Genomic DNA, 21,953 nt, shown 5'->3' with positions numbered 1-21,953 from the left:
TCTTTTCTTTGTTTTTTGTTTCTTTATTTGAATTTTCAATTCCCCTTTCTTCTCTTTTCATTTTGATTTTTGTTCTTAAGAATTTTATTTTCTTTTCTAAAATTCTAAAAACAGTTCAGAAGTTCAGAAAGTAATTTTGTTATTAATTTTTAATTACAAATTCAGAAAATGCTCTTTCTCTTCGAAAAAATGTTCCTATGTTCCTAAAAATGTTCGCTTTTGGAAAAAAATCTATAAGTTCAAAACTAAGAAGTTTTTAAATTATGTTTGGCTGTTTAAAAAAATGTTTCCTTTTAAAATTTGTTCTCCATTTTGAAAAAAATCTTCATGTTTACAAATTATTTTAGAAGTTTCAATAAATATTGCATTTAAAGATTTGTTCACAAATTCCAGAAAATTTTCATGTTTGAATTTGAGTTCGGGAGCTTGAAAATATGTATGCAAGTTTTCAAGTTTTGTTCTGGAGTTTCAAAAAATGTCCCGAAGAAAAAAATTGAAAATTATTCTAGTATACCAAAATTTGTACAGAATTATTAAAAAAATGTTCATGTTTTCAATTGTTGTTCGGGAGTTCCAAAAAATGTTCCGGAACAAAAACAATATTATCTGATATACCCAAATCTGTACAGAATTTTTATAAAATATTTATGTTTTCAAAATTTGTTCAGGAGTTTCAATAACTGTTCGCAAATAAAAAATAGAGAATTATTCCAACATACCCAAATTTGTACGGAGTTTTCTAAAAATGTTCATATTTTCAAATTTAGTGGGAATTTTTTAAAATTTTGAAAAATTCGAAAAATTGAGAATCTCAAAAATGGATCGATTGTTTTGAAAATATGTTTCGTAATTTCAAAAATTGTTCAACATTTCGGAAAATGTTAGTATCATCATAACTTGTTCACAAATTTAAATTTATTCTCGTTCCAAATCTTGGAAAGAAATTCAAAATTTGTTCGTATTTTATTTGTAAAAATGCAATTGTAAAAAATGTGCATGAATTCAAAAAAAATTTAAAATGTTTGTGTTGTTAAATTTTGTTTCTTTTGTAAAACAATGTTCACGAATTTTAGAAAATGATCTCATTTCGAAAAACAATCATAAATTTGTCAAATGTGCAAGAAATTTGTTTGCTAATTCGAAAAAAATCTCCGAGGAATTTAAAAAAAAATGTTTACTATAAAAAATGTTTTCATATTTTAAAAGATTAAGTCTTATAATTTCAACATTAGTGTTTTAAGTTTTCCCTTTTTTTCCAAAAAAATATGTACACAATTTTTTACGTTGTATCAAAATATTCTCCATGTTTCCGAGTGAATTCTTTTAAAAACTATAAAGTACAGTAAATAATTAGGCTACATTAAATATTCCACTCTTGTGAATTCTAAAAAACATTGCACTAAAATGTACTCCCTCCGTCCAGAATTACTTATCATAAAATATATAAAAATAAATGTATCTAAAACTGAAATATATCTAGATATATCCATTTCTATGATAAGTATTTTCACACGAAGGAAGTATTACTAGCAGTTATACCCTCTAGTGGCTAGCGTCACTCATCAATGAGCTGTACTTCACGAGTTTGAATCCTCCAAACAGTGCATTTCTTTTTTGGTTTATTTCTCATGGAATTAACACAATTAGCTTGGTGTCTTTGATTGGGTCAGCCCAATCGCGGATCTGCATGTGCGTCGGGCACTATGTGACACAGTAAGCGTCCAATAGGAGCTCCCGAGGCATATGGTAGCATTGCATTAAGCGATATATAGTTTGGCTCAAAAAACTATGCTATATATTTTGTGACAAACTTTCTACCTTGCTTTGTATGGGTTATTAATTGGTCCATTTCACCAATCAATCCCAAGTTCTTACCTTTTCTTGGCCCAACCATTCCTCCATAGCCAATCCCCTTGCCCTGCTTTGTTCATGTGGCGATGGAGCGACATGTTAGAACAAATGCAACCTCACCGCATGTGGCCTCGACCGACAACATGCTACGGGAAACAAGGATACAATGATACGTTGATTTTCATTCCTTTGCCAAAATAGTTCTCCCAAATTTTCGCAACGATAGTAATGTAATAACAATATATGTCACCACATTTTCCTCAATTCACTCTCTCTTGCCATCTCAAAGCCTCGTCTACCAGTCTCCCACCTCTTTCCAACAACAACCCAGTAAAAACATTATAAATATTAAAAATTCATGGGCAATAGAAGTGCTGGCATAATTGGTTCATAGATCAATGCTCCATGATGTCGCACCAACCCACTAGGACTAACCGGGGTACTATGAAGGTCATTGCTTCTAACTGCACTTTCCATGTTCCAATCCCGCTACAAATACTTGCAAGTGGCATGATTTCCCATGCCTCTATATACAACTTCGATAGTGTGCGTGCAAGACTCTCATTGTCTTGATTGATATGTTGCTGGATTGGAAGATGTTAGGAAAAATGTGTTAGGCTCAAATTGGCTGACGCGCATGAAGTCGAGAGTACCTCACACCAGGAATCCACTTTGCGGGTCATTGAGCAACCAAACTCTCTTTCCCCTCTCTAGAGCGTTTGCCACACCATTCCTTCGAACGACAAAATTTATATGATAGTTGTGAATAATTGGTAGGCCCGTCTTGAGTTAGTTTAATATGTGTGCAAACTATACATGATGGTTTCTACCGACAATTTGTTGCAGCCATATATCCCCTTTCCGGATGGAGGGAATACGTTGTTCACTTAAATGAAAGAGACAGTCAACTCGCAAAAATGACTTGCTTTTTATTTCCATGTGAGGAAAATTAACTCAAGACATATAATTATGTAACAGAACCATCAAACAATCACTAACTAGATGTATAATTCTAATAATTTTAACTATATTTTTACAGGCATGATCCCCATTAAATATAAATTATGAAGATTGTTCCATTTTCCCGAGGGAAATAAATCATGTTTTATTCAGTTAGGTCATGACATGATGCGTCGATTGGAGCGTGTTGACTGGTCGGGTACGTCCATTCCTATTTGACCCTCGGCGTGTCGGATAAACTGGCAAACAAGCATCCGTCGCGAACTTTGTCTAGATCATTTACCTTGTCATTCCTTTTTTTCCTGTCTACCTTCTTTCCTTTTCATACTATTTTTTTTTACCTCCATTGTTTAACTTCACTTTCTATGTGTTTTCCTTTTGTGGTCTGAGGGGGGGGGGGGGGGGGGAGGGGGGGGGACAAATGCTTATCATATGAAGACACATTGAGACATGCACGACCATGTTCTTTGAAATACATGTTTAAAAATGCATGAATTTTTCTTATAAAAATATATGTTTATTTGGATGCAAAAAATATCATTTAAACGTGTGATAAAATTTTAATTTTTTTTGGAAAATATATTATGATACTGGGACAATGTCCCAATACTATTGCAATAATGTTAGAAAACTAACAGTATTTTCTACACTAAAAAATCGTATTCTCGTTAAATGTATGACAATTGTTTCTAAACTATATATAACAAGAAAAAACTGAATTTCTTTCAGGTGCTAGTGGGCAGCCTAATTAGGCGCCTAAAGGCTTTTGCTCCTGGTCGTGTGAGGAGGTTGTTTCCAAGGCTGTGGATACTTGCCTATGTTTTCGGCCGTTGCTCTGCTCGGTGGGTATCATGGTTTGGCTGGAGTTCATAGATATTCGTGTGCCAAACTCATATATTTTTTCCCTTTTTTATAATGTCTTCTTTATTTTCTATTTTCCTTTTATTTTCTCTTCCATTTCCCATTTTACATTTATGTGATTTTCTTATTAGATTATTTTAAAAATTGTGTGTGTTATGTGTGGTGGTGGTGGTGGTGTGTGTGTGGGGGGGGGGGGGGGATGAATATGAACACCTATGGAGAAGACCATTTTCTTTGAATACATTTACTCTAAAAAATAAGTACCTTTCTAGCAAAACTATGATTATATTTTATACATAAACATTATTGACTAGGCCAGTGTCCAACATACCTAGGCACCTTAAGGCAGTGGTGGATCCAGGACCCAAGCCGAGGGGGGGGGGATTATATTTTATACATAAACATTATTGACTGGGCCATTGTCCAACATACCTAGGCACCTTAAGGCAGTGGTGGATCCAGGACCCAGGCCGAGGGTGGGCTGATCCCTGGACGTGGAGGTAAGTTTTTTTGGGTTTGTGCACTGTAGCAACACTGCACATGTACTGTAGGAGGCCTGGGTTCCGGGGCAGAGCCAATCCTGGCTCCGCCCCTGCCTTAAGGTGTTGCTCTACTTATTCCATGTGTATGTGAGGAGGCTGTTTTCAAAGGCAGCATACGCTTGCCTCTGATTTGGGCCGTTACTCTACTCGCCGAGTTTTGTGGTTCACCTGGTGTTCGTGGACATTTGTGTGTATGGGCTTCATAATCTAGTTAGATCTAGAACGTCCATAAGTTATGAATGTTTAGAATCTGACCATGATAAATTGAAATTTTTCTCCGATAACATATATTTGTTGATCAAGGGGAATCAAATATTTTTTTCGGTCAACTTATATTTGTTGGCCATGACGAGTTTAGTTGGTAAGAATGGTAGTTTCGTTCTCGTTTTTTTTTACTAAAAAAAAATTCATGCTCGTCAACTAAATTTGTCATCCTCACGTCAACTAAAATTACCATAAAAACGTTCGTTTTGTCATGGACAAACAAACCTCGACGTTCAGGGTTTATCATTTCCGTAGATTTAAGCCCTGTGATATTTCGTTTCTAAAGGGAAGAAAAAAAAGGATATGTGGATCTTTCGCTTGTGTAGTTTGAAGTGTTTGTAGGGAACTTCTGCAGGTTTGCGTTGAACCACCTTGGGTCTCAAATTGTACCGTCAGCTGTTTCCTTTCGTATCATGTTACCTGCTGCTCGCCATGCCTGCATCGGCCCAAGTCATGGGCCTCTTTATTTTCAGCAGGCGACGGCACAAGTTAGACCCTGCGGTCACCCACACACACACACACACACACACACAGACAGGCTTGTCAAACAAGTTGGAAACAGGGACCGAGAGGAGGACGTACTGGTGGTGCGTGGCACAGTACGTAGCAGACGCTGCTATGCTCAGCAGGGTTTGACTCAACCCCCTCCTATCATATCTGCCTCCAAGGTCCAAGGCTTCAAGATATATTTGCCTGAGTAGGCAGCTGTCTAGTAAAAGACCAGTAGTAGCGGTACGTAATAGAGCTGCTGCCAGTCCTACTACTCTCTTGCAAAGCAAACACAAGAGGATGCAAAGCAAGCAGTCGACTTTAAACAATGTCATTAGAGCATCTACCGTGGGAACTTACAAATCTGCTCCGCCCGCGGATGTGCTTGAACGCGTCCATGGACATTGATCGGATACGTTTTATATTTTTTTCTACATCCACGTATTCCCTATTTAATACCCTATATTCATACTATCCATACAACACTGAGTTACTTTACGTATTTAGATATCGGACAACAAAATCAAAAGCACATAAACACAAAATCAGCTTTAAAAAGACATCAGATATCAGCCAAAAGATCATCTCCAGTTCATAAAAAATACTTCTTAAATTACTACTACTAAAAACTATATAAATATTGCATAGGGGGGAGAGTTGGGGGCACATCACCACTTCCTCGCCAGCCCTTTACCCTTCGGGTCGCCGGCGCAGCTGTAGCCGTCCACGACTGGAGGAGGGTCGGATGACGAGGTCATGTTGTCGCCGCCGTCGGAGTCAGAGTCCGAGAGGATGATGAGGCTCTTTATCCGACGGACGGCCCGGTCCTGCTCCACTTCATCTTCGCGAGTCGGTCTTCTCCTTCGCTAGTTCCTTCGCCTCGCGTTTCGACTGCTCAATAGCAAGCCGGAGTGCCTGGGCGTTCTTCCGTCGGAGGCGCCGAGAGTTTGTCTCCACCGTCATGAGGGATTGGCGAAACACCGAGGTGAGGAGGCACTCGTCCTCGTCGGGCTTCGCCGGCATCCTACGGTGGCGGCGTGCGAACTGCTTTGCTTCCCTCTCCGTTGCTTGTTTCCTCTCACGATGGGCGGCGCGCGCCTCCGATTCCGGAGTGCCCGTGCGGGCTAACATCGCGAGCACTAGGACCCCATGCTGCTCGCCTGAAGGAGCAGCCGACGGGGGAATGATAACGCATGGGGAGGCGCGGACTGCGCAGTCCTGGAGGAGTTGCGCGTGGGTCGGGAGGGTCCTGATCCGGCATGATAGCTCTGCCTGCGTGGGAGCTATGGCTGAGCTCCAGATCCGAAGTTGCCGGCGGTCTCCACCTTGAACCGCTCCAAGGTGATGGGGAGAACCAACTCCTCGTCGTAGTCGACATCGGAGCCGTCGAAGCCGGAACGGTTGCCGGAGCTCGACATTGCACTCGATGGGATCGGACTCGAAGAGGGAAAGGAGGGGACGGAGAGAGAGAGAGAGAGAGAGAGAGAGAGAGAGAGAGAGAGAGAGAGAGAGAGAGAGAGAGAGAGAGAGAGAGGGTTTGAAAGAAGGCGCCTGAAGTGCGGATTTTGTGGGACAATGATGGGGTCAGTGGTGGGTCGGGCCTATCAGTCTGACGCGCTAAGGTCTGACCGGGCCGTCCATATCCGTTTTATATTTAGACTAAATATAAGAAATGTCGGTCAGCCCACGCGTTTGAAACGAATATGAAAGATTCGATTGGATTGTATTTTTATAACTAGTCACTGACCGGACAGTCTATTTAGATGTTTAAGACAAATCTAAGGGTCCGGCTATATACGCTCTTACTCGTGGTACGAACCCTAGTAACAACCGCTCATCATTTCGCGGTTCACCAACACTACCTGATGTCACTCCTGCAGGAGACTGTATAGCATGCTGCACCCTCGGAAATCACCGGCCAGATCTGAACGGCTCCGGTAGTATGCGTACTGTATGGACCACTTCGAGCAGCAAAGCAAGGCCTCGCGACTCCCACACGCCCGTCCAATCTTTTCGTTCGGATTTCCTTGAATTAAAACCGATACAAAAATTGATCCAACGCGAGAACTTAAACAAATGCGTGTCTGCTTTTCACCCGTCGAGAGACCCATTTCAGACCTAAATCTGGGTCTCGTTTGTGTTGGCAGAGACACAAGCCGGACGCCCACGACGCCCACCTAATTCTCGTCATGGCCCGCTAGTTGGTGGCACATAGACCATTCTTTTCCTCCAATCGACAGCCAACACTCGGTCGCCCCATCCCGTCGCCGCCATCGTCCAGTTCTAGGGCCCTGGCCAGTCGTTCGCACCCACATACCTCCCCCGCAGTAGCTTACCTCGACGTCGCCACCACCATCGCCTCGCCGCCTGGCCGCAGCCGCTTCCTCCGATGTCGCGGCCAACACATCCTTGCCGCGATTGCTCTGGCCAGCTTCTGCGGCGATGCCGTCATGCTCGATCGGTGTTTGCAAGCTTCCCAAAGGCAACTGCCGGGAGATCAGTGTTAACAATGCCGTCGTTCACTTGCTTCATATTAGATGACCTAACAAGCCTAATTAAAAAGGTAAACATAAATTGAGGGACGGACGATTCAAACAGACAAAAAAATAGGCAAAAACGTCGTTTCTTTGGATGGACGCGTTGAAGTTGCTGACTTTGCGGTGACGCACATAGACAGGCTTGTCAAAAAAGTTAGAAATAGGAACCGAAAAAAAGTTGGAAATAGGGACCGAGAGGAAGTGGTGCGTGGCACAGTACGTAGCAGACTCTGCTACGCTCAGCAGGGTTTGACTCGGCCCCCTCCTAGCAAATCTGCCTCCATGCCTTCAACTTCAAGGTTGGTCGTACCCGACGGAGCCTCGTAGTAGCTATGGAGAAAGAACAGCTGTGGAGGCAGCTGTGGAGAAAGAACAGCGGTAGACCCAACAGAGGTGCTGTCAGTCTCGGCCCTACTACTCTTTAAGCTTGATGGATGATCAACGGCTGAACGGAGGAGGCTGCGAGTACGAGAAGACGCAAAGGCAATGCACGAGAAGACGCAGAGGCAATTCAAGCAGCCGGCTTTAAGCGCCGCCATGGCCTCGTAGACCACTCATCATCCATCTCACGGCTCACGAACGAACCGTCACAAAAACCTGGGACGAAACCACCGCCCAGATCTGAACGGCTCCTGTAGCTGCACGCGTACTGTACGGACCGCTCGGATTCGCACGCACGCACGGTAGAGAGAAGAGAAGGGGAGGGAGGAAAATTCTTCGGGCGAGGGGGAGCAGCAAAGCAAGGGGCAGGTGGGCCCCGCGGCAATCGATGCGGCGCAGTGCGGTAGTACGCCGCGCCTGCCTCGCTCCAATTCCCTCGCCCTTTTCCGTGGCCCGTGCCCCCACCTTTGCCGGACACGCGGGCCCGCGGCTCCCTACGGACGCGCGGAAAAAGCGGGATGCCGACGCGCGGGTCCATGACGTGCGGGCCGCGGCGTGCGGCGGGGCCCGCGCGTCGGTGGGCGAGCGTTACCCGCAGGACGGTGCTCGAGTTATTATTCGGCTTGGCATCGCGGCTCGTTTGGGTCGGACAGACATGGGGCCTCGTGAGCCGGACCCCCGCCTGCGCGTGCCGAGGCGGGTCGGGTGGGAACGAAAGGAAATATCTCCGGTGTGGCCCACGGCGTCAGTCCCTCCAACAGTGACGCGTGTACGGCGGCGCACCGTGGTGTGGGCCCAAACACGTCAGACCGTGGTTCCCAAAACTTTTACAGTAGTCCAGCGACCTATATTACGCTACGGAGGAATTAGTATTTTATATGCATTCACTAAAAGCAAGTATAATAGGATGACGTAGGCGGGTTGTAAGAATTTAAAATAATATATTTATGATGAGTTGGAAGAGAGAGAAGAGAAGAGAGAAGAGAAGCGGGCTACAAACTAACAGCCGGCTGTAACACGTGCTCCTAGACACTTTGTGAGAGAGAATGGTGGACCTTGTATCAATAAAGTAGTACTCATTTACATCTACCTATTGTACTTGCGGGTTATAAGCTTGGCTATAGATGACGTGTCAACATCATATAGCCAGCAGCTGGCTGTACTATTAACCATGCTCTAATACACACTGGCGAAGCTTAATGTAGACCAACAAGGGTCATGGCCCTACTTGATTTTTGCATCCATGCAAACACTTGCTATATTTTAGGTCTAATTAGTGTTTAAATTAGATATTAGGATCCCTTTTCTATTAATTTGGTTCTCTTTGGATAATGGCCCTTTCTTCAATCATGCGCAAGCGCCGTCACTGCTTATACAGCAAAATTAGTTATAACGTTGATTGTAAAATTAGGATTTTTTCTGATTTTCTACTTTTTTTTTCATGTTTATTGCATCTGACTAGAATCTCGTTTATAGCTAGATTCTTCTATAAGAGCTTACTTTTTTTTCATGTTTCTTTTTTCTATATAAATAAAATCATTGTACTTGCTCTCATCCCCGCTTGATATGATGGTAACCGGACGCCGGTGCGAAGGGACGAGACAGAGACGCCCCGCAATCTGGCAGCCGGGTCCCACCGATTGCTTAAAGTCTAGAGCGCGCGCACTTGGCTCATGCTTTTTTTACTGTTTTTATTTTTGAAATGGCAAACCACCCATGCTAACGTACTAAGCGGTACACAATCGCGCTTTTTCTTTTCTTACTGGCATTCGTTCTTGCGTGGAAGCGCAAGATGTGGTGCGGTCGTAAAGCTGGAGGGATCCATATGCGCTTCTGGTCTTCCCACTTGACTGGCAGTACAAATGTGGTGCTACAATCATTCATGTAAAAAAAGAAAGGCAAACGTGGTACAAGTTTTCACTCATGTCACTAACTTTACTACTCCAGAAAAATTAACTTCCGAGAAGATTATAACCGAGCCCTTCTTACCTCGAGAGTGAACAGTGAAAGCTAAAAAATTGATACTGTACTAAATTTGATACCTTTTTATGACAAGTTTGGAAAAATATTTTAACTGTTTGTAAGATTTTATACTGAAATGACGGGGTGGAATCCGTGACAAAGAAAACAAATGCTCAAAAAATGTTATTTTTAAACACCGACTTAGTTTTCTCCTACCACGATTTACACAAATATCATTTTATGACGGAATCTTGCTAGCTTTCAAAGTATATGTTGAATATTACCCATTTTTTTGAAAATTTTACTGCGCACCCGTGCTCAGTTAATCCGCATCAATAAAAGTGTAGCCCATGCACGTTACAGGTTGACACTGACGCAGTAGAAGGAATGTTTAGTGAGCAGTAGATTAGCAGGAACACCCCACGTTCCAGTTCCACCTCTCCCTTAATTTAATCCCCAGACAAAACCATAGAGCCAAACTGTTCCATCTTTGAAACCCCAGAAGCGCCAAGGCAAGAGCACTGTCCCGTGTCTTCCTCTCCACTCCACTCCACACTCCCACTCCACACCCCCACTCTCCCTCCATGGATTTTACAGTCTCACCACCACCGTCCCCCACCTTCTATAAAGCATCCGGGGCCAAGAACCTCCGGTAAACCGCGCGTCATTCCCCTCCAGCCAGCCGAGATGCCGCAGCGCGGCGGCGCCCCCCTCCTCCTCCTCCTCGCCCTCGCCGCGGCGCCGCTCGCCATGGCGTGGCGCCCGTGGCCGCCGCGCGACGCCGTGGCCGCCCTCGGCGCGTCCAAGAAGTTCGAGGGGTCGTCCGACCTCGTCAAGCTCGAGTACCACATGGGCCCCGTCCTCGCCGCCGACATCACCGTCCACCCGATCTGGTACGGCGCCTGGCCGGCCGACCAGAAGCGCACCATCCGCGCCTTCCTCCGCTCCCTCTCGCCGCAGTCCCCCGTCCCGTCCCCGTCCGTCGCGGACTGGTGGCGCACCGTCCGGCTCTACACGGACCAGACCACGGCCAACGTGTCGGCCGTGGTGGCGCTCGGGCAGGAGAAGTGCGACGTGCGGATGTCGCGGGGCGCGTCGCTGTCGAGGATGGACATCCAGTCCGTGGTGAAGGACGCGGTGACCGCGCGCACCAGGCCGCTCCCGGTGGACGCCGGCGGGGTGTACCTGGTGCTGACGTCCCCGGAGGTGCGCGTGGAGAGCTTCTGCGGGCAGGTGTGCGGGTTCCACTACTTCACCTTCCCGTCGGTGGTCGGGTACACGCTGCCGTACGCGTGGGTGGGCAACTCGGCGGGGCGGTGCCCGGAGGTGTGCGCGTACCCGTTCGCCATCCCGGCGTACGTGCCGGGGCGGCGTCCCGAGGCGCCGCCCAACGGCGACCCAGGCGTGGACGGCATGGTGAGCGTCATCGCGCACGAGCTGGCCGAGATGGCGTCCAACCCGCTGGCCAACGCGTGGTACGCCGGCGGGGACCCGTCTTTCCCGACGGAGATCGCCGACCTCTGCGAGGGCATCTACGGCACCGGCGGCGGCGGCGCGTACACGGGGCAGCTGCTCACCGACGGCCGGTCCGGCGCGTCCTACAACCTGAACGGCGTCGGCGGGCGCCGGTTCCTGGTGCAGTGGGTCTGGGACCCCTACCGCAGCTACTGCTCCGGCCCCAACGCGCTCGACCACCACTAGCTTTTCGTTTCTCTTTCACCATCGTCGCCGCATCTAGCGCTAGCGGTCGTCGTAGTATTCCTCCAACTCCAGCATAGCATTGGATTCCTTCCTCGGGACATCCATGGCCGGTCCTCCTGTATAGAGTTCCGAAGCATGGTGGTCCGGTCGCCGGTCAGTGAGCTCATGATTTGCTGACGATGTTTTGGGCTTTCATTCAAATTCGATGTCATTTTGTGCATCTGGATAACATTTGAAGCATCGGGAGTACCAATTATTGGGAATCTGGATGAACAACCATTGCCATTGCCATTGCCATTGCTTGCACAAACGTAGTAGGAAAGTACGTACGTACACGGCTGCGTCCATCCCATTCCCAGGCGTGGGCGTTGCGCGCCATGCGTTTTCGAGATCGAAATGATGGCATTGATCACGGGTCGCGTGAGCAGGTGCGGGTGCAGCATCACCGCAATGATGGTCGACGGGGCGTCGCGATTTCGTTCCGTAGCGCACTAGGCTTTCACTGCTAGGTGTCCTTGGATCGAGCGCAGAGCACTGCTGCTCGGTGGTCACGAGTACGCACCGAATTATTGAGACCTAATGGTAGCTTGTCACTGTGAAGGAGCCATGGCCGAACAGTTCCATGCCCTCCTCTCCCCGCCATGATAGCTGGGCCGCTTCCTCCGTATCCTTTCATTCGTCCTGCTTACCGGACATACTAACACCAAGCGTCCTACGGCATTATTGTCATGGGATGCAATTTTTTCCTTGTAGGTATAGAAATTCAATACACACGGCCAATCATGTTATGGATACACAATGAATGTTCTACCAAGATGTTATACCTGTGTGGATCATGCATCAGACCTCCCCCCTTATACATATACCGCGCCATCTTCGCCAAAGTCAGTAGGAAGCCCGGTTGTTTCGTTCGTATAGAGAATGACCACGCATGAACCAAGGGGGAGGGGAGGACATATGACCTATGAAATCCGGAATGGGAGACATCAGAATGTTAGCAGCGTTGAGTATCTAGCCATACAATCTCATGAGTTCTCCATAGGCCGCAAGCCTCATGTGTCCAAGCGCTAATGAGTTCTCAATGCCGAGAGATGCCCCACCCAAATCCTCTGTGTCATGGTCTCTATCAGATGCATCCTCCGGGTGCATAGTTACGTTTCGTAGCTCCCCCACCGCGAGCATCGTCCGCTCTGAATTGTTCCGCCCAAGCATCACCACAGCCTATCTGACTAGCGATCTTGGTGATTGGGCGGGTGGTAATCACGACGGCGAAGGTTATGTGAATGTGGTTCTCTTGCATCAAGAGGTGTGCAATCCCTTCGTTGATGGGGTGATGCGGTTCTTTAGTGCTCATGTGATGGCTACAACCCAAGCTGCCGCCTCAACCTTGGGCCTTCGGCTCGGTTGCAAGAATGCCAAGCGCACTGCGGTTGATGTTCGTTCACTCTTGGATGACTTTTAGTGACCGATGTCTTTCGGTTCAACAACTTCGATCCAACTTGGTACCGCGAATCTGAAATGGTTTTCTAGTGAAATAACCGGTTGCTTCTCAACTACTTACAATTCATATTTTGGCTTATGATATTGTCTACCGTGTAGACCACTATGAGCCAGGGCTTGATGAACGTGAGAATCATATTAAGGTTTGAGTATAAATGAAACTAGGGTTTAAACGGGACCATCTTCGGAGTGGTAATATTTCCGTACGTTAAATCAAGAAATGAGTGAAACTCGTCTATTTCATCTTTCTCATGCAACGAATTGTCTCGCTTTGTTCACACTCGTAAAAAGTAACACGATAATCATTTCTACACGAGTGTTACACTCTATTAGGGTTTGATTTGTCCTTTTGATGAAAGATAACGGGATTTGATAGCCGGTTATAGTCTAAACAAAGTCTTGATATGCCAATATGCACAACTCTAAATTAATATTTGTATGCCACAAAAAATAAGGAAAGGGTGCAAATGGACTAGAAAAATGCAAGCCTAGGATAGTAGTAGGAGAATGCCTAGTAGCGGCGTTCGAAAACTTGGTTACCAGCACAGAGCCCACACACGATGGTATAACGCGAGTGATGAGTCCAAGTAGCGATGTCCACTTCCAATACCGGCGATAATGTCTTCGTACATGCGCGGGTAGGCCAGGCCGTAGATACAAATGTAATTGATGGCGTCCGACACTAGTCAACGCCACTATCAAGTGTGTCGATATTAAAAATAATAATTGTGTTGCATCATGTGGAATCATAGTACATTGGATCGAGCGCAGAGCACTGGTGCACTAGGTATAATGATGGTTGATGGCCTGATGGGCATCGCGATGTTTGTTCCATGGCGCACTAGGATTTCACTGCTAGGTATCCTTAGAAGTAGCGCATATCACTTGTGCTGCCACCACTGAAAAAGGGCTTATAAGTGAAACATCGATTAGTGGCGGGCGTATTGTATATCCGCCACCATTTTTTTTAAAAGAAGCCGTGGCTGGTAATAAGAATAAACCGCCACAACTAAGGGAATAATTGTGGCGGGCAGCCCTCAGCGCTTACCACTGGTACAATCTCTATTGCGGGACTTGCTTGCGTAATTCAGCAGTGACGGGCCCTATCTAGTGCTCACCATAGCTATATCACAGAGCAGTGACGAGCGGTGATTGACAACCACCACTAGTTATCTTGACCGGATGTTTAGTTTTGGCAAAACATAGTTGTGACTGGTCCTGCTTACCGATCGCCGGTGCTAGGTCAAACGAGAGTGGCAGGCACTTTGTGAGACCCTCCATAGAATAGTTTTCCCGTGTTGGTGTGTTGCCGAAGTCACTTAGCCGTGGCAGATACTAACTTGCGCCCGCCAGCGCCAAGACCGCGTGTAATGTTTACTTTCTCGTTCAATAGCTTCCCCTCCCCCACCACGCTCTTAACTCACCACGCTCTTAACTCTCCACGCTCTCGCTCCCACCCGTATGTCCTGGCTAACCCTCTCCCCGTGTGGCCGCCGGCTTAGTGTTGGCCCTCCCCCCGCCGCCGCCCTACCCTGTTTCGGCCCTCCATGCGCCGCCGTTGTCCCCCTTTCCGGTCTTCCCCCATTCGGGCCCTCCCTGCCCTGCCCCATCCCTCGTCTAGGCCCTTCCCGCACCGCCACCCTCCCCGTGTGCGTCGGCAGGCCACTATGAGTATCTCACTCCGCCCACCCACCGTGAGCACCTCCCTCTCCCGTGTCTTTAGTTTTAGGTTTATTTTTATTAGATGGATTGTTAGATGGATGGATGCATGGATGCATCATGCATTGATGAAATTTTAATTTCTTTCATTATGAAAAATGCCACAAAAATGGATAGATCCAAATATTTTATATGTTTTGTGTACTATATTTGTTGTTACATAGATAGATAATATGGATGTTTGAAATGAAGTATCATTTTGCACGGAACACATGGAGTGGCCTATGTTTTGACGAAATATTGATTAATTCTCATTCTGAAAAATTTCAAGCGCTCAATATGTCCTTTTTTTCAGTAAAGGTCATGCCGAAATTTGTTATGACTAATGCTATAAAGTACAATATATCGAGTGCCCGGGACACTTGTGTTATAAATTTTGGCATGACTTTTGCTAGATTTTTTGATGCGTTTTTGGACATGTGTATGATACTGGGGAACCCGGCTGGCATCCTCTCTGGCCTGCAAGGCCCCCACCGGTTGAGGAGTCTTGTTGCGTGTAGGGCCTGCCGGCTGCAGGATCCCGTCGGTAGCACGGGCCCGCCGGCCAGTCGCTGCTATTGGTGCGCGCTCGTCCTGCAGTGGCATGGGCTGCACTGTGTGACGTCGCCTTGCGGCGGCCGGCTGCGGTTAGCGTCCACCCCGTGTTGTTTGGAAGGAAAAAAGGAGTAAACGGCCTGGATAGGCCTAGGGTCTCCCTCCGTCAATATCCGAGCTTGTAGGAGGGAGGGGGTCAATGAACATGATGAATAACGCGAATATGGCTTTCTCTAATCGGTTGCGCGCGCAGCGGGAATCGACACCGAAGCTTTGCCTTGTGGATCAGCGCGATGTTGTCCCACTTGGACCCATCCTCTGCATGTGCATGATTCTTTTCTCTCTTGCTGTGCAGACAGTGACACATGCATGCCTACTTTATTTTCCCTCTTCCTTCTAACTCCATCTCTTTCTTAAAAAAATTGATAGTTTTGGTGGCTCATATCTTTTAAACCAAAAACTCGTTTTTCAAACTTTTTACATATTTGAACTCGTGACATCAAGCCCTTTAGAGCAAGATCAGTCTTGGATACATTTGAAAGATTTTTTTTGTTGGAACAGTGAAGAACTTTTTGAATAACGGGTCTGCACTTTGTTAGAAATATGAAAGAACTTTGTTACAAACTGTATTTAAAAATGAAGAACTTTATAAATAGCTTGCCAGAACTTTGATGAAAATTTTACGGAACTTTTTTGAGCCACACACAATATTAAAGAATGTATTTATGGTAAACTCAAATGAAAAAATTCTTCAATTTAAATATAGTCAACATTGGTATCACATCTCCTTAATTTGTATACCTTATTAGCACGAGTAGGCATGCATGCATCAAAAAAACTCACTTCCGAAAGAAAACGCTGCATGGCGCAGACAGATGTGGGGCCTGTTGATTTGACCACATGCGGATGGACGGCAACGATATGAGCTGCGCGCGCATCTAGTTAGGATAAATCCGCGTCCACGCCGAGTGAACCATGTGCCTGCGGCCTCTCACAACGCATGAATTTGTTTTTCAATTTTTTTATAAAGCAGGGGCAATAGACTGTATCATCCACTGTATAATATTGTATTGCACCAATTATCACGTTGTCTCAAAGTTACCAAAAAGAATATCTCATGTGTTCTGTTCATGAAACTCAAGTATTTGAAACTTGGTTAAGAAAAAAACTTGATTATGTTCATGTCGAGGTGTGGTTCTTTATTTTCATGCACAGGGCACCAAAGTCCAATACTATATGACAGGCCCATCTCAAACGGTTGGCCTTGAACCGAGTCGCTTCTTCTCCTGTCCTGTTTCCCGCGTATATAAATCTGTTTCGGGCTGCAATATCCATTTGCCATCCGGAACACCACCATAGCACCGCTCGGTGGCCAATCCAACCGCTCGAAGCGCTGACTTTTGGATGGTGAGGGCGACCGCGCCGACCCGGCGGCCGCCGTGGGGCGCCGCCATTGCGCTCTCCACCGCGTCGCAATCCTTCGACCGCCGCGTCGCTCTCTCGGCGGCCGCGGCCGGCGGCATCTGCTCGCAGCCACGCCATCCCAGCATCAACAACCGCCTCTGGGTGCCCGACGTAGTCTCCCGCGGTCATGGCCGGGCGAAGAAGGCCTGCTCGTGCTCGCCAACGACGCACCCGGGCTCCTTCCGCTGCGCGCTGCACCGGGGGCCCTCGCCGGCGCCGGAGCCGGTGTCCGGCTGGCTGCACCATGCGAGGCGGTCGGCCACGGCCAACTCGCTGGTGCGCACCGCCTTGGTCGAGGGTGGAGACCACGTCAGGCGCGCGCTGGCCGCCCTCGTCCGCCATTCGTCGCACCACCAGCGCCAGCGTCGCCGCTCCTCCTTCCGCGCCCTGCCCAGCCGCCTCTCCGCCATGTCCGCCGCCGCAGCCGAGCTTTCGCCATCGACACCACCCTGATTCGTAAGACCGTGTAATTGCCACTGCTTTGTTATCCACTGCCGGAAGATTCGTAGCAGCTCATGCATTTCCTTTGCCGGAAGACTTGCATTTTGCCACTATTTGTCGATCGTTCGCTGGCTATTTCGCACAGAACGTAGTTGGCTTGACGCCATTGACGCCAGCTACGGAATGGCAGGATTGGGATCTTATCTCAGGCTGCAAGTTTGCTCAAAGAAAATGAATTAAATGATTGACTTTGAGAGAGTGCTGTGCTGTGCTGATTATCGATTGACATTTGCGCTCGACCAAGTCGTGACAGAATAAGTCGTGTGCCGTCGCCTGAAAACAAAAGCGAGACCAATGACTTGTGTCGACGCAGGCAGCAGGTAAAATGAACCGACAGGCGACTGCTGACAGCACACCCATGGTAGTTGAAACGTCGGCATATTAACGTGCAGAGTCTACTGTAGGCCCGGTCCTGTTCGGAAACCAAGAAAACATTTCAAACTACACAAGAGAAAGATTGCCATATTACTCGTATTCGTTTTATATGGAAACGGAAAATCGCATACCAATTACCAAATTGGCCTAGGATTCAACAAAAAATAGAAAGCTCATACACAAACGTGTGTCTACGACTCCAGCCGAACCCAACCAAATCACAATACCAGCTGAACCAGCAGGGGTCCGTAGTTGTCGGCGATTCACGTGTGTGGCCATCTGTTGGCTTGTTGGCCAGGTTGGCAGGTGGCGCCCATTTTATGGTTATTTTTTTGAGGTTTAACATCTGCCGCTTTATTAACTAATCAAAGGGAACATAAATCGCATCCGAAACAATCCCCAAAACACAGTCCGAGGAAGCACCAAACCACACATCACAGAGTTCATCACTTAAACTTAACTTAGCTAACTTATCCGCGGCAGAATTTGCACTAGTTTTAACCCGATTTTCTATCAATTAACAGTGCAATTCTTATTTCTTCTTAATCAATAAAAATGATTCGTTCATACCTCGTTTCAAAAAGAAAAACCCAAACGAAACAGAAAAACGACCAAAAACAGAGGCAAGGGGCCGCAGCCTTGGAAATAGCCCCCTCACCGACCCACAAACAAAAGGAGGTACGTACTCCTACGTGACACACGGTGAATACTAATAGCAAAACCCTATTAAGGCGAATAGTTAGCCTGGCCACTAACGCGATCAACATATTCAGATTTAATATTTCAAATATATAATTTAGGGAAATTCATCAATTTTTTCTACAAGAAATATGTTTTTGGAGTGTCAAAAGTGTTGTTATTTTTAAGATTCTTTTGCAATAAAACTTAGAATTTGTCCAATTACCTGTTGGAAATATGCCCTAGAGACAATAATAAATTAGTTATTATTATATTTCTTAGTTCATGATAATCGTTTATTATCCATGCTATAATTGTATTGATTGGAAACACAATACTTGTGTGGATACATAGACAAAACACTGTCCTTAATAAGCCTCTAGTTGACTAGCTCGTTGATCAAAGATGGTCAAGGTTTCCTGGCCATAGGCAAGTGTTGTCACTTGATAACGGGATCACATCATTAGGAGAATCATGTGATGGACTAGACCCAAACTAATAGACGTAGCATGTTGATCGTGTCATTTTGTTGCTACTGTTTTCTGCGTGTCAAGTATTTGTTCCTATGACCATGAGATCATATAACTCACGGACACCGGAGGAATGCTTTGTGTGTATCAAACGTCAAAACGTAACTGGGTGACTATAAAGATGCTCTACAGGTATCTTCGAAGGTGTTCGTTGAGTTAGTATGGATCGAGACTGGGATTTGTCACTCCGTGTGACGGAGAGGTATCTCGGGGCCCACTCGGTAATACAACATCACACACAAGCCTTGCAAGCAATATGACTTAGTGTAAGTTGCGGGATCTTGTATTACGGAACGAGTAAAGAGAGTTGCCGGTAAACGAGATTGAAATAGGTATGCGGATACTGACGATCGAATCTCGCGCAAGTAACATACCGAAGGACAAAGGAAATGACATACGGGATTATCTGAATCCTTGGCACTGAGGTTCAAACGATAAGATCTTTGTAGAATATGTAGGATCAAATATGGGCATCCAGGTCCCGCTATTGGATATTGACCGAGGAGTCTCTCGGGTCATGTCTACATAGTTCTCGAACCCGCAGGGTCTGCACACTTAAGGTTCGACGTTGTTTTATGCGTATTTGAGTTATATGGTTGGTTACCGAATGTTGTTCGGAGTCCCGTATGAGATCACGGACATCACGAGGGTTTCCGGAATGGTCCGGAAACGAAGATTGATATATAGGATGACCTCATTTGATTACCGGAAGGTTTTTGGAGTTAGCGGAAATGTACCGGGAATGACGAATGGGTTCCGGAAGTTCACCGGGGGGGGGGGGGGGGAGAGGGGGGGCAACCCACCCCGGGGAAGCCCATAGGCATTGAGGGTGGCGCACCAGCCCTTAGTGGGCTGGTGGGACAACCCAAAAGAGCCCTATGCGCATTGGAAGAAAAATCAAAGAGAGAGAAAAAAAGGAGGAGGTGGGAAAGGGAAGAAGGACTTCACCTTCCAAACCAAGTAGGACTCGGTTTGGGAGGGGGAGACCTTCCCCTTGGCTCGGCCGAAGCCCTTAGGGGTCCTTGGACCCCAAGGCAAGGCTCCCCCTCTTCTCCCTATATATACGGAGGTTTTAGGGCTGATTTGAGACAACTTTGCCACGGCAGCCCGACCACATATCTCCACGGTTTTACCTCTAGATCGCGTTTCTGCGGAGCTCTGGCGGAGCCCTGCTGAGACAAGATCATCACCAACCTCCGGAGCGCCGTCACGCTGCCGGAGAACTCATCTACCTCTCCGTCTCTCTTGCTGGATCAAGAAGGCCGAGATCATCGTCGAGCTGTACGTGTGCTGAACGCGGAGGTGCCGTCCGTTCGGCACTAGATCGTGGGACTGTTCGCGGGATAGTTCGCGGGGCGGATCGAGGGACGTGAGGACGTTCCACTACGTCAACTGCGTTCACTAACGCTTCTGCTGTACGGTCTACAAGGGTACGTAGATCACACATCCCCTCTCGTAGACGGACATCACCATGATAGATCTTCGTGCGCGTAGGAAAATTTTTGTTTCCCATGCGACGTTCCCCAACAGTACCACAATATGAATTTTCAAATAAATATGTAAAATATTTCATAAAAAATGAATAAAATATTTTATGTATAAAATGCACATCTCATCTTTATATAATTTTGTGCACAAAAATATATCCATGTCTTTTTTGTAGAAAAGTTCATGCACCTTTCTAAACATGTATTTCAAAGAAAATGTACGTGCAAGTGTCAATATGTGTTCATACGCTTTTATAAATATGTTCAGACACACACCACAAAATTTGAAATATAGAAAATAAAAACACTTAGAGTGAAAAGGGGAAAAAGGTGAAATGAAAGAAAAAACAAATGTAAAAAGTAAAAGAAGGAAAACATGAAGAAAAAGAAAGAACGACAAGATAAGTGGGCCAGATAAAGATATATGGGGCAAGCACACTTTCCCGGCTTTTCGACATAGTGAGCGTCAAATATGAATTGATGTAGCCCAACCGTCAACAAGCCCAACCGATACGTCATGTCACCATCCAACCCAACTGAATCAAACAAGATATGTTTCGGGACTGGAAATGGTACAATCTTCATAATTTTTTTAATGCAGATAATGCCTTTAAAAAGTTAGTTAGAAATAGTTGAATTCTACATCAAGTTTGAGACGGTTCTTTTGCATGATTATATGTTTCAAATTGATATTTTTTAAAGGAGGTTGCATGTTGACAATTTCGTTGCAAACTTGGCTATTTCAATTTCCTTTTTCTCTCACACGGGTCAAAACATCTCATTTCTGTTAGTAGCCTGCTTTGTTATCTCTTTCCGTTGCCTCAACCAAGTATTCCCTACATAAGAAATAAAATGTGGGATGGCAATAAATGTAGATAAACCCCATTATGTCTAGTTTTCACACATATAAAATCAACTCAACACTGGCCTACCAATTACCTGCAACAGTCATATAACTATGTCGTTAAACAGAGCAGTCATGCAGATGCTCTAGAGAAGGGAAAGAGAATTTGGTGGCCTGACCACCCGGGAAATGAATCTCCAGTGTGAGGTACCCCCAAGATCATGCAGGTTTGACGATTTGTGCCTAACCAAATTTTCCTAACATCTTCCAATCCAACAACATATCCATCAAGACACTGCACACACATTGTCGAAGTTATGGAGAGAAAAATGGGAAATGGTGCTACTTGGACGTGTTTTTAGTGTCATTTATAAGATGAAATGTATGGTTGGAGGCTTCAAGCAATGGCATTTATAGTACCCAGGTAGCAGTAGTGAGCTGGTGCCACATGGTTCAGCATTCATCTACAAATCAATAAGTGAAAAACTTCTATTGCTCATTAATTCAATTTACTCTTTTATGTTTTCAACGACTTTCCATCTAGCAACTATGTAGTGATTTAGCTTAACTAAATAATTTTGGACTTTGCCAGTTTATTACAATATTAAATCATATATATCGATGTAGTTGATCCTCACTAACAACCGCGGGGCTAGAGGAGACGAGAGGGGCCACGACGTCGCCCAATATGTAGAGATTTTTTGAATACCCTAGATTACTTATGCAAACAACTACTCCCTCCGTTTATAAATATATAACTTTTTAGAGATTTC

At 46.0% G+C, this 21,953-nt stretch overlaps 2 protein-coding genes across 2 annotated transcripts; both read left to right on the top strand.

Annotated features, from left to right (window-relative positions):
- Window positions 1-10,345: 10,345 nt before the first annotated feature.
- LOC123410025 (protein EXORDIUM-like 3) lies at window positions 10,346-11,827 on the top strand. Its single transcript, XM_045102897.1, has one exon. It carries the CDS (start codon window positions 10,535-10,537, stop codon window positions 11,546-11,548), a length of 1,014 nt encoding a protein of 337 aa, XP_044958832.1. The 5' UTR covers window positions 10,346-10,534; the 3' UTR covers window positions 11,549-11,827.
- A 4,878-nt stretch (window positions 11,828-16,705) lies between these two features.
- Window positions 16,706-17,464, top strand: LOC123408063. Its single transcript, XM_045101268.1, has one exon. It carries the CDS (start codon window positions 16,706-16,708, stop codon window positions 17,216-17,218), a length of 513 nt encoding a protein of 170 aa, XP_044957203.1. The 3' UTR covers window positions 17,219-17,464.
- The last annotated feature ends 4,489 nt before the right edge of the window (window positions 17,465-21,953 follow it).

Source organism: Hordeum vulgare, chromosome 7H (genome assembly GCF_904849725.1).
Source record: "Hordeum vulgare subsp. vulgare chromosome 7H, MorexV3_pseudomolecules_assembly, whole genome shotgun sequence".
In the NCBI taxonomy this organism is placed as follows: domain Eukaryota; kingdom Viridiplantae; phylum Streptophyta; class Magnoliopsida; order Poales; family Poaceae; genus Hordeum; species Hordeum vulgare.
This window is presented reverse-complemented; position numbering and strand designations above follow the sequence as displayed.